This window comes from Podarcis bocagei (assembly GCF_964188305.1).
Source record: "Podarcis bocagei genome assembly, chromosome: 17".
Taxonomy (NCBI): domain Eukaryota; kingdom Metazoa; phylum Chordata; class Lepidosauria; order Squamata; family Lacertidae; genus Podarcis; species Podarcis bocagei.
The window spans coordinates 35,561,617-35,575,227 of NC_138143.1; the positions used below are offsets into that span (position 1 = coordinate 35,561,617).

At 43.2% G+C, this 13,611-nt stretch overlaps 1 protein-coding gene across 1 annotated transcript in view; it reads left to right on the plus strand.

Annotated features, from left to right (window-relative positions):
- RBPMS (RNA binding protein, mRNA processing factor) overlaps positions 1-11,286 on the plus strand; it is a 79,512-nt gene extending 68,226 nt beyond the window's left edge. Inside the window, 3 exon segments of the mRNA XM_081176969.1 lie at positions 1,433-1,502; positions 6,801-6,907; positions 8,834-11,286. Coding sequence (XP_081033095.1) covers positions 1,433-1,495 — 63 coding nt within the window. The 3' untranslated portion in view covers positions 1,496-1,502; positions 6,801-6,907; positions 8,834-11,286.
- The last annotated feature ends 2,325 nt before the right edge of the window (positions 11,287-13,611 follow it).

Here is a 13,611-nt window from a genome sequence, read left to right on the forward strand (position 1 = left end):
GTCTAAATTTATAAGTATTGTTGGGGTCTGGATGGGCCGGGTATAGCATCCAAAGAATGCTTGGTCTAGTTCAGCTCTCAAATCCACTCTGATTTCCTGATAGTGACCCAGGGACTAGAGGTGTTTTGCTGCAAAACCTGACAACTTTCCACGGGTTGTGTGGCTCGGGAATAGAGTTGGTGTTGTCTTTAATTGAAAACTTAATTAGGAACTCTCCTGTGGCACTTGGGGACCTGTGATCTTTGCCTCCATTCTAGAAAATATTGAGAGGGGCATGTTCTTGCATGTGCCCAGTGATATTCCATCTGGTCCCACTAGAACAGACTTCCTCAACCTGGTGTCTTCCAGTTGTTGCTGGACTCCAACTCCCACCAGCCTCAGCCAGCATGGCCAATGGTCAGGAATGATGGGAGCTGTTGCCCAACAACATTGGAGGGCCCCAGGTTGTGGGGAAGCTGCTTAAGGTAAGAGGCACAGTACGAAAATGGGTCATGTCAGGACAGACACATGCCATTTCCCTTGAGTTTCTAATGGTATTGGGTTGCTCTTGATTGCATCTGTTCAGTTTTAAAGCTACAATAGTGTGTGTGTGTGTGTGTGTGTGTGTGTGTGTGTGTGTGTGTATTTTTATTATAAGAGATAAAAAGGAAACACACACACACACACACACACACACACACACACAGTAACAGTGCCAAAAGCAAACAGTGGAGACATCAAAATGAACTTTTAGGTAGCTGGGGAAACAAAGCCAGATGGGCGGGGTATTAATATGATATGATGATATGATATAATATAATATGATATGATATAATAATAATAATGATGATGTCGTCGTCCTCAGGACACTGGGACATGATCGAATATCACCAAAAATTGCAGACAAAATAAATGCTTAGAAAAGCATAAATGATAAAAAAGACTTTACATAATTACAAGGGTGAAAAAAATAATAATTACAGAACACCCGTGTACAAGGCTTCTTCCGTCTCCGGATTTACGATGTCCCCTGATGCTCTAGAGACATGTATAAAACTTACAGAATCCATGTATTCTGTATGAACAGGTGCCTTTCTAATCTCGCATTATCATAGTGGAAAGTCCAGTAGTTAATAAAACAAATAGCTCAAGTCTGCTCCTTCGTCCTTCCCTCCTCCTTACTAGGTCTGTCAGTTTATTCATAAGGTCAGTGTGATACATTTTGTTAATGTTCTGTTGTTGTTATGGTATTCTGGAGTTAATCTTCCTGCTTTGGTTAGCTGCATTGGGGCATCTGCAAAAAGGTGGGATGTAAATTTCAAATTAATTTAGATGCAAGAACGCGTTGCTTGAGATTCAAAGGTGAGTCCTGCATCTGAGGAGGCTGAGGGCAGCTCTTATAAATGCCTTCCAAGTCTTGTCTCTCACCTTTGTTTTGATTTTTTCTCTCCAGATGCGCTGGCTCCCTCCCTCAGAGGCTACTTCTCAGGGCTGGAAGTCCCGTCAGTTCTGCTGAATACTGTGTAAGTGGATGAGAAAGACCTTGTGAAAATGCTCCAGATTAGCACAAGAGGGAGCACGAGCGCTGTGTTGTTTTTGTTTTCTTCACTTCCTCTGCCTCATATGGATTGGTGGGGGGCTTGTGGCTACTTTCATTCTCTGCTTGTCATGCAGTCTTGGGTCTGAAATTAGTCCTTCTGTACTGGTTGCAGGTAGTCTCCCTCCATGCCGCCACCCCCCTACTCCCTGCAATCTCCTTTCTGAGAAAAAATATTCAACTTTTTTAGAATGAAAGGGAGCTGGTTCATGCTGTTGACCAAACTCTTTTATCGTTTTCTGTACCCCTTTCTCCCACAAACACTTTTAAAAGAGTATAGGATGTCAGTCAGCCCAAGGCCTGGTTGAAGACGAACATTTTTGCCTGGCTCCTAAAGGTGTATAATGAAGGTGCCAGCCGAACCTCCCTGGGGAGAGCATTCCACAAACAGGGAGCCACTGCAGAGAAGGCCCCGTTTTCGTGTTGCCACCCTCCAGACCACTCAAGGAGGAGGCACATGAAGAAGGGCCTCAGAAGATGATATCAGGGGCTGGATAGGTTCACATGGAGAGAGGCAGTCCTTGACGTATTGTAGTCCTGAGCCATTTAAGGTGTTCTATGTCAAATCCAGCGCTTTGAATCGATGTTCCCCTTGCTTTGGGTGGCAGCGATTAGTGTCTGCATAGTCACACATCACCCACCTCTACCATTTCTTTCAGGGGCATAAATAATACCTTAAGTGTAGATGAAGAAGAGTTTGGATTTGATATCCCGCTTTATCACTACCCTAAGGAGTCTCAAAGCGGCTAACATTCTCCTTTCCCTTCCTCCCTTACAACAAGCACTCTGTGAGGTGAGTGGGGCTGAGAGACTTCAGAGAAGTGTGACTGGCCCAAGGTCACCCAGCAGCTGCATGTGGAGGAGTGGGGAAGCGAACCTGGTTCACCAGATTACGAGACTACCGCTCTTAACCACTACACCACTCTGGCTGCATTTATTTGTTACTTTCCTCCTGTGATACGTGGGAGGGGTCCTCAAGAGTCTGGGACTAACCCATAGTCTGATTGGATAGCTGCGTGAGCGGTAAAAATACACTGCATGGGGTTTGTGTCCAAAACACAAAAAACTCCTTTGACCCTCTGAAGATAAAAGCAACCAACATGCAGTCTGTCTCCTCCTGCTTTTCTGTAAAGCAGCAGAGAGCAATAGACCAATAATCGTCCCTCCCTGTTTTTTGTCCCATTTCGGCCAAAGAAAACAAATCTGCTGTTCTTAAAAATTAAGGAAAACTTCACTGGCTGCACATCAAAGTTGGAAAGCTGTAAATCAGTGGGGTTATTAAAGGACGTGAGTTTTGAGGGTGAAAGATGCATGCGGAGCTGCATGTTGCAAATGAGTTGGGATGACTTGAAAACTGAACCAGCAAGGACAGAAAGTAGTGAGGCCGAACTGATGGGAGAGAACTGCAAAATTTGTTCCATTACAGAATGCTGGTCCCAGAACCTCAGAAAGCACTTCATACCCCAAAGTTCTGGTTGCTCTAGAACAGTGTTCTTCAAACCTATTGGCAGAGAACACTTTCCACATCAGCTGGGTCTCGCTGTGTGTTGCAGAGGACTCTGGGCCATGTCCTAAGTATACCGTCCATTCAGCCAGAGTACTGGCTATATACCTATTGGGCTTCATTGTCACACATTCTCAGCAGAACATACATGAGATCTCTCCCAACACACTCGTTAATCTGTTCATTCAAGGGAATATGAGCAGCGAAGGGCAAGCAGTATGTGATGCCAATAAAGGTTTGATGATGATGTCAAGCAGTGTTCAGTGAAACTTCTCATCTTATATTCTGATTTATTAGCTCAAGAAATACATACCCAACTGCCACCCCAGAAAGTTTTGAAATTGTTCAGCATCACAGGACAATAGGTGCCTGCTTTAACATAGATACCAACTATTGTACTATGATGCTGAATAATTTCAAAATTCCGTCTCACAAATCCATTTAATCTTCTGACATCTGAAAACCCAAACCTCATTGTGTGTGGTTAGCAGTACAATGTGCTGCTGTTTTCCTTTAAGAATAAACTCAGCAAATGGCCTTTCCCTAATATAGTGATTTTATCTTCCAAAGCCCAAATTTATCTAGGATTATTGGATTGTGGCGGTTGTTTTTTTCCCCCCTAGAGAGAGGGAGCCAATGAGTTGTTTTCATACCAGCGTATCATAGTGAGCAAGAGATGCATGCAAAAAATGAGGCTTGAGTTTTTGTGGATTGTTCTCCCCCTTCCAGATGCACGCACAGCCATATTTGGGAACAGTTCCCTCAGCTGCAAATTGGCTGCTGCAATAGGAAAGCCTCAGTGAAGAAAGAGTTCACCTCCAATGATTTTGCATGTTATGTGAACAATAAGAGAAGACAAAAGGGTTCTATTTTAAGAAGTGCTGAGACTGATGTAACAAGTCAAGCACCTGCCTCTCTAAGCATTATTAACATGTTTCAACATGTATACATGATGCACTGGCCATAAGAATTTGCTCCCTTGCATGTAGCATTAGTAAACTAGAGACGCAGGTATCCTCAGCGGCTACGAGTGTCTTTTACCAGCTTCACCTGGTAAGGCAGATGCAGCCATTCCTGGAGGACAGCAGGACCACAGTTGTCTGTTATTGGAAACCTCAAAGTTGGATTACTGCAGTGCTGTATGTTTATATGTAAATAAAGTAGATTAGCCAAAATGCTGAGTTGCTGAGGTCTGTCACGCATGATGTGCAAACTCTGTGGATCCCGAAGTGTGCCGGTGTCGGTTGGCATTGGTCACTGTGATGTTTGGGCCGAAGAAAGCTTATGAAGCTACTGAACGATCAGGCAGGAGGGAGGGAACATGCCAGTCGGGCATGTGTCTCTGCCAGAGTCCTGCTCAAGTGTAGGCTGAACTCCTGTGCTTTGCAAATAGCTTCGTGAAATTTGCCTTCATATAGCAGTGAGTTCGGACAACCGTCAGTGATTGGAAATGATTTGTTGGCGCCCGTCTCGAGAGACAATGGAGTGCGCCTCCGGGGGTGAAGTCAAACCACTGTGATACCAGCACTGTAGTGACCTCCCCAGGGCACAAGCCTGGGCAATGTGCTTGGAGATCTTGGGCTGCCCAGTTGCCAAGACCACCCTTTGTGCCTAGAGGCTGCAGTTTCAGTTAGGCTGCTTACGGGAGCAAACCTACTGCCAGCAGCCAATCCTGCTACTGAACCAAGTTCAAGATCGAGGCTACCTTTTCTCTTTTATACCAAGTAGGACACTGTGTTCTGCACGGGAGTTTTTCTTCAAAGTCCCCCAAATATCAGAAACTTTCTGCACAGTAACTGAAAGGAAGGCTTTCAGTGGGGCTGCCCTTGTTTTGTGACAGGAGCACACTTAACCTGTACTTTACAGAAACAGTAGAAGACCTTGTTTTGTTTTGACAAGCTTATCCATTCGGATGAAAAGGTCTCTGCTTTAGATTTAAAAACCATACAAAATGGACACCTGCCTTTAGCTGTTGCTTTTGTACTGTTGTTAAAACGATTTTTAGTTGTGCTTTACGGCATGTTCGTAAATTGTCTTTAAAAAGGTAAAGGTACCCCTGACCATCAGGTCCAGTCGCGGACGACTCTGGGGTTGTGCGCTCATCTCACTCTATAGGCCAAGGGAGCTGGCGTTTTCTCTGCAGGCAGCTTCCAGTTCATGTGGCCAGCATGACTAAGCCGCTTCTGGCGAACCAGAGCAGCGCACCGAAGCGCCATTTAGACAAATGCAAAAGGTGACTGGCAAATAAATAAATCACCATAACCTCACCCAAAAGGCATTCAGTGGAAAGAGTAGCCATTGAGTGGCCTATCCTTTGTTTAATTTATTGGCTATACTAGCCAAATATAATGACCGTCCCTTGATGTGCAGAGGTAGACTTCCAAAATCCAGATACTGAGGGAAGAAAGGAGGAATAGCCACGGTGTGTTGCTTGTGACCTTCTCAGAAGTGTCGAGCTACCCTTTTTATTTAAAACAATGTTTTGGGTGTTGGAGCTGGGGTGCTGGTCAGATTGGGTGAAGGGAGGCTTCTCATGGCCTTTGAAAAACAGGTCAAGCTTCAGCAAAAAAGGGGCACCTTAAGAAAACATAGTTAATAAAGCTACTGTGCAACTGGGAACACCGGATGGAGGAAGGATTCGATGGGAGTCCAGCTTAGTTGTGGCTTTGGCTGCATAGGAGCATTCTAACCCTGTCCCTAAGCTGGACTCTTGTTATTGTGTCATTTGCAAAAGTGGGGCTTTTCAAGCTAGAAAAAAATTGAATACTGCTGAGGTTGTCATAGAAAAGAAAAAAACAAGGGAGGGAAAAGAAGCAAAGGGCCAAATGTGGTGTTGTTAGTGTACAGTCAGCATTGTTTGAAAGTCGTTGTCAAGAGTAAAGGCTCAGTAGGTTTTCACCCTGAAATTATAATTCCTCATGCTCATAGCACAGTGGATCCAGGGCAAACCGCTGCTTATATTCTTGATGTCTAATTAGTTCGGCTACAGCTGTTGTGGTTTAGCAGATTTGTATGTTGCGGTTGTGCTGAGAACTCTCTCCAATCTCCTGCACTATTATAAATGGATTTTCCTAGATAGAGGCAATCTTCAGATTTCACTATTAAACACAGAAGCTAAGGTGTCCAGTCTCTGTCATTTGTCCAGTCAGTGTACTCACTGGGAAAGAAGGCCCTATGTATTTTATATAATTATATCTAAGGGCCTATGCAGTGCTATTTTTCTAGAAAAAGAGGTGTTGGAACTCACTCATTCTCTTAGAATGGCAATGGTGCCCATCTGAGAGGTGCCAGAACTGATTTCTGGTGAGTTCCCCCTGAAAAAAAAAGCCCTGGCTATGTATTGTGTATTTTCCTTTATTGTAAATCGCTTGGAGAGCTTTGGGTGACAAGCAGCTATTAAGTTTAAACAATCAAGTTTAAACAAATAATCAATCCTATAATGCAGCAACTTTTTTCAATAAGGAGATATTCATATTAAGAATCCATTATGGCGAATAATACCAACTGTCCCACAGATGAATATAATGCTAAAGTTTTAAGATAATGATTGTGGCAGTATTGCTGGTAACGTAGCTCTTTGTGTGTTGTGCATCTACTCTCTTGCAATTTGAAGACATGATTTCATATCTCCTTTTAACAGATGGTCCTTGTCATATTACCCATTTCATTCTAAAGAAGCATTAATGTTTCTGACAGTGCATGTACCTTTCTGTTGTGCAGGTACCAGGTGTGTGATGGCGGCTACAATCTGTCTTGTGGGTATTAATGCGTTCTTCCTAAGTCGCTACTGGTATCTTACCTCCATCTTCAAATTTGCGGTGTGGTGGGTAAGTGAAGACCTGGTTGTGAAAATATGCTTTAATTTGATGGGCCAAACAGTTTAAGCAGTGCAGCCAAAAGCCTTAGACCCTCCATTTTCATCTTGGATCATCTTGACTTTGAGCCAAGAGACTCTGCTGAATAAATGCTGTTTATATGCATCTTCCCTGGCGTATAACCAAGCTGGCAGTGCTAGCTGGAAATAACCTTGCACTGAAAAACCACCAGTTGGCTGCTGCTGGGTGATCAGTATATAGCAGGGGTTGGCAACCTAAGGCGCATGGGGCCCCGCTGCCTGCTTGGTCGGCTCCCATGCGCTGCATTAAACCAGCACGGAGCAGAGTGGGGACTGCCTTCTGCAACGCTGGCCCGCTTCCCATTGGCTGCAGGAAGCTCCTGCAGCCAATGGGAAGCTGCGCACGCCTCCTCTGCGACAGAAGGAACGCTGGAAATAGCGTTTGCGCATGCGTGCGTGCACACTCCGGCCCACCATAGCACATAGCTGTCAACTTACAGATTTGAAAATAAGGGACCAGCAGCCTCAAAAAATAAGGGATCAGCAGCCAAAATAAGGGATTTTCAAAGCACGGGTATGTTCAACTTCTGAGCCCCTCCAAGCGAAGGGCAGAAAGCCCAGCCAGCAGCCAAACGAAGCCTCAAGCGGTGGTTCCCACAGCGCAGCAACCCGGCAAAGGGGATGCAGCAAGGAAAACCACCGTCACCTCTCCGCTGGGAAGCGCTGAGCAAAGATGGGTCCCCAAGCAATGTGGCCGATTTGATCGGCACAAGGCATGCAAGCTCCACCCCCCAGTCATTCTTAGACTCCTTATTGGGTGACCAATGCAACCAAGCAACACCGTTGGAGCCTCCCTCCTCCCTGGCTGGCAGGGAGGGAGGGAGAGGAGCTGCTTCCTTTGAAACTCGGGAAATTTAAGGGACATCATCAATAAGGGACAGCAGCGGGACATGGCGCTGGGATAAGGGACTTTCCCGCCAAATAGGGGATGGTTGACAGCTATGCCGTAGCGTCTGCGGGACCGTGAACCAGCCCAAGCCACAAAAACTTTGCCGATCCCTTATATATAGCATAGCTTCAGAAGGCAAAGCTTTTGTTCATACAAGAGCTCTGTTTTGCGTTTGGCTGCACTGAAGCTTTCTTTGAGATAGCAGTTTGCTAATTCAATTGGCTTGAGCTCAGAAGTAACACTTGGTGTTGCTTTCCCTTTTGGAATCGGTTAGAAGCATGCCTCTCTCACTGCCAAGGAGTGAGAAATGCATTCACAGGAAGAGGCACCCTCAGAGCCCATGCATACAGTGGTTGTTCTGACAGTGAAATCAGTGTGCAAATCCAAACAGAGGGTCTTACGACACAAGAAAGTTTTAAGAATTCCTGTACATAATTTAATCCACCCTCACCTTCTTTTTCCTTTCTCCTCCTGTGATGAGGCTGCATTTTAGTATTTTAATGTTTCAATATTTTAATGTTGTATTTTAATCTTGTTTTTAAGTTGTATCATTCAGCTTGTTTTTATTATTGCTTGTTAGCCGCCCTGAGCCCGGCCTTGGCTAGGGAGGGCGGGGTATAAATAAAAATGATTATTATTATTCTGTTGTGCCCTGTGCTCAGACATTATTCTTTGAGTGCTAAAGGTTCTGTTCTGCTCTTAAGAGGAGGTCTTGAGCAGAACTGTCAATTTCTCCACTAGCAGATTCCATAGAGGGGAGGGGGTATCCTACTTTTCAGCCCTGCATCTGTTTCAGCAAGGTGCTCCCTATGTTCTTATTGAGAGGCCTTGTGCCTTGTGCCTGAAACCCCCTGGCCTAGAGGTCTAAGTGTCTATATATACGTGAACACCCACAGACTCTTCCACTTTCTCATCGTTCCAAGACTGTGATTGCCTTTTTCTAACGGATGCATCTTCCCTTTCTTACAGGCTTGAAAAAACCTCACACAAGGTTGGATTCCTTCAAGACTTTGCCACAGCCTCTATCACACATCTGCTCTTTTAGAAGTAAAGTAAAAATACTGAGTAATAATAATGTTTTCCTCTTCTATGCTGTATAAAATTGTAAGGAAGAGTGCGAATTCTAAAAAGCATGGCTGAACATCTGGTTTGAAAAAGTTATTTTCAAACAAAGCAACAAAGAGAACCAAGTATTTTTATACTAAGCATTTTAAGTAGAAAGATCTTACGCTGGGTTGGATCACTGATTACGTTCTTGACTTTTTGAATGCGTGTAATTGAAATTTCTCTTTCCTTGTCCTTTTAAGCTGCATGTTCAAGGCATGTTTTTAAATCTTGTTCAAATTTTTAAAAAGTGTATTGTTAAATTGTATAGACTCTTTGGCTATCCTGACGGGGAGCCTGAGAGGATGTGTGTTGAACATATGAAGTATTCCTGTGGTACGTGCTTCTCCCAGTTGTGCCAAATTATATCAAGCAAGACAATCAGATATGCAAATGTCTTTGTAACTTTGGGATATATTACCGTGTGCTGAACAGTATACTGGCAGTTCTGACAGCTGGTTTATGCTGTATTTTATCTGTGGTCACATATTTTGATATAAAACTATATGGGGGAGGTGTGCTTTTTTTCTATGGCTTTCTACTGTGCACTAAGACCATTTTCATAATTATGACAGCTAGAAAAAGTGCAGTCATCACAGTAAAATGACTGCAGCTACCTCTGCATACTGTATTCATTCAGACACATAGTTCCCAACATGCCGTTGTGTAACCAGTAGGACTCCTTGGTAAAAGAGAAAAGGAAAAGCATCTAGCTGGGCTATGGGAACCAGTCTTGAATGGCAGAGCCACGGAGGAAATGTCTTCTGTAAAGTAGGTTCATAGCATTCCTAGTCTACTTGTTTTAAAAGAAATAAGGGTACATTTGCATGCCTTTGCTCCATGTACAGGAAGGATTGGTTCTGCTAAGGCGGTGGTGGTTGTTAGCCGGTAATGCTGCTGTCTGTGAAGCTGACTGAAACATTGAGCAGTACAGCTTAAGTTCATTTCATGCCATTATCCCATATGCATACAGAAAACCAAAGGCCTTCTCTTTCACTGGATCCGGATCTAAGGCTCTTCTTCTGTACAGATTTTCTAGGCAGTGCCAAACTTGGATACAACAGTTGACCTTCCAATGTCTCCACTAATATCCTCCATTGTGTGCAAGGCTGCCAGTTTGTGTGAAACTCACATAAAAAGAGCCAACTCGGTGCCATTGTTCTCTTAGTTTGATGTCTGCCCTCTGTCTATACACAGACATTTCTGGGATAGAGGAATTCAGCAGCCCCTGTGTACCTACATTTGTATAAAGTGTTGCTCCACCAGTGCCAAGATGAATGCCAGGATCCCTTGAGGTATTGGGAGAGAGTACCAGCTTGATTTTGCACGTGATCGTCTCTCTCTTACTGAACAGCTACTTGGATTGCTTGTGCCGTCAACTGGGGCGTGGACACAATGGATTCGATTAGTCATCTGCCTTCTCAAGCCTGATTCATGCCACCATTTTCAGGTGTGAAATGTGGGTTGAGTGAATGCAGCTTGTATGCTGTGTCCTCTGACCTGCTAATGAAGTTGGTTACATGATTTAGGCACCATTGGACAACCTGCCTGTAAATCAGTCAATCGGGATATCTGTCTATAGTGATGTAACAAAAACAGTCGCTTCACAAAAGGCAGAGAAGTAAAATAGAAAATTAGAATTGACCTTGTCGTCAAAAGATGCTTATGTGAACCAGTCCCTCTGAGGACCATGATGATGTGGAGAGAAGGCCAGGGCTCCTGGGTCATTTATTGGTGTAGAAGACAAAACTTTCAACAGATGAGTCTCCTTCTTTCCTGAATGATACGCTCCACATGCCAGATTCTTGCTTCCTATCCTCCTTTGCAATCTAGTCATGATACAGCTATACAGTTACTTCCATAACAATACTGGTAGTTCTGACTAAACAAAGAAACTGTTTTAATATGGTTAAATCTTTCCAAATGGGCTTCCCCAAGTATTGTTAATTCTCCTGAGAACAAATGACTTCATTGTCTTAAAGAGAATGCAGTATTTTGCAGGGAATACAAGTGACAAATGTCAAGCAGTCGGAGGCTTTAAAATTGCAGGGGAAAGGGGGGGGTAGGTAAAAACCTATTCTTAAAACTAAACGGAAGACTTGAGAACAGAATTAAAATGTGACAGCGGGTGGCTGAATAACAGAATTGTGTCGGACTTTGTCAGCAAAAAACTTGATTTTTCCATATCTCCTCCTATTGGCAATAGCAGAAACAGAAGATGCTTCCAATTTATGGTTTTGTTTTTTTAAAAAAAATGTTGTTAAAGGTACTTTTCTATTGTAATTTTCTAAAAATAAAGAAACAATGATTATAACTTATGCCTAAATAACAGTGGCCTTTGTTACCGTGTCTCCTTATCTGATTACCTGTTTGAGGAAATACAAGTTGCCTATGAGAATAAATTGCTTTCTAGGTGTGTTGATCCTGCTAGTGATCTCTGTGTGTGGTCAGGGTGTGTAACCTCTCATAGTATCAAGGAAACAGGATTTAAAACATCTCTGGCCTGGATCATGCAGGTATGTGCAATACATTGCCATCCTTTCACTTGGTAGTTCCCACATTCTGCAGTGTTGAGTAAACTGTTTTAAAAACTAATTATTTGAGCAGACACCAGGTAAGAATAAACCTAATTCTCAGGTCTGTGGTGGCTCATTTACACTTGCAAGTTATCATGCAAAGCATGGCACGTGCCAAAGGGAGAGATGTCCCTTTGTCAAGAATAATTCCAGTTCAGTTGTATTATTATTATTAAAATTATCATCTATACTTCACCCATCTGGCTGGGTTGCCCGGGCCACTCTGGGGGGCTTCCAAGCCACATAAATACATAACTTCCTGACACATGGCTGCCTTCTAAAAGTTGTCTTCAGCCCTCTGCCTGAAATAATCTGTCCAGCTTCAAAGCATGAGGAATCCTGGATAATAAACAATTCTTGTCTCTCATCTCAGGTTTTTCTTGGAGTAACTGCTTATGTTAAACATGGTCCATCTTAGGCATGCAAAAGTAGCTGGAAATCCAGTTAGCATGAGCACAGATTGGGGAATGGTGCAAGATACTGAGAACAGGGTAACTACTTTTCAGACTCCTGCCATGAAAAAACAGTATGTTTATTATTCATTCAGATAGGTCTGATTAAGTCACTAAGGCTTGTATTGTTAAGATCTTTTATAAAGGAGCTCTTTAAATCAATGGAACTGAAGACACAACTATAGGTTATTGGATGGTCTTACCACTATTCTAAACTCTTTATCCAGATTTATATACATTGATGGCCAGTGGTTTTTTTTTTTGTTGCGTAAGAATTAATCATCTGCTTCAATATTTCTTGGCAATAAGGCTTGTGTGCTACAGAAACCAGGGCTATACAACCTATGAGAGCTCAACCCAAGCAAATATTCAGCTGTTTTATCTCCCCATCCCCATATGCTCCCTGGTCACACATGTTGTAAACGAAGACTGCAATCCTGTGTTTACTTACCTAGGAGTACCTATGTCTAGTCAGAGGTATTGGGTGATCCTTTTAAGGCTTCTGGTCATGGCAAGGGCTATTTGGTGAAGCCAAGTAAAGGCAAGTAGAACTCAGGCCCACTTAAAGTTCCCACTAAGAATGAAGGAGCCAAGATCATGAGAACAGCATCCTTAGAATGCCATGCTGTTCAAACACCTGGCCATCCACAAATGGAGAAATCATTATTTCCAGCAAAAATGTCAGGACTGCATTGCATGTTAATAAATTGGTGACATGTTCACCACAGTCAAGGGGGAAGTGAGCATGGCTCATAGTACAGGGGGAAATGAATAACTTAAATGGAAAAGCCTACTGATAAGTGGAGCTCATGGAAACAAATGAGTGCAGAATAGGCATCTAATAGATATGTGAAGCCACACAAAACCTGCTAAATAAGCAGGAATCGTCACAGGGCAGTATCCTAAGATCTGAAAACACCCAAACAGGGCTCTATGAACCACCACTTTGGATGAAATGAGCTGCAATGCACATGTGCAATGCTTGAGTCTCCATTATTAATCTCCATGTACAGTTAGTGTTCTGTGCCATGAGATATCAAAACTGGCATCACAGTTGTCACCAGCACTTCATCTTAGCCAGTGATACTTGTCTGTTGTCATAAATTTCTCTCAATAAGCAGTTAAGTGCCTGTTTCATTTTTACTTCATATTTTACTTTTATGCTTTTTTATTGCCTTTTTAAACTGAATAATGCCCTCGATAGTGGAGTTCTCCATCCTGTGTCGGAGTCAATATGCCTCTTGGATACCAATTACTGGGAATTGCAGGTGAGGAGGGTGTTGTTGCACTCAGGCCCTGTTTACGGGTTTCCTATAGTCACCTGGCAACTGAGAACAGAATGCTAAACTCTTATTTCCTTTAATATATATATATAATAGTAAGTTATCTCCCCTATGCAGAAAAATCGCTCACCTCTACAATTTCCTTTCACCCCCTTTCATTCATGGTGGGCACCAGCATGATCTTATCAACTCAACACTCTCAACAGCTTTCTGCCTAGGTATCATTGTCAAACTATACTGCAGAATCATCACTAGGAAGCAGTGCCTGAATCTCTCATGAACTAGTCTGATTTTGCATCTCTCAACCGTGAGACTTAATGGAGGCCACATTT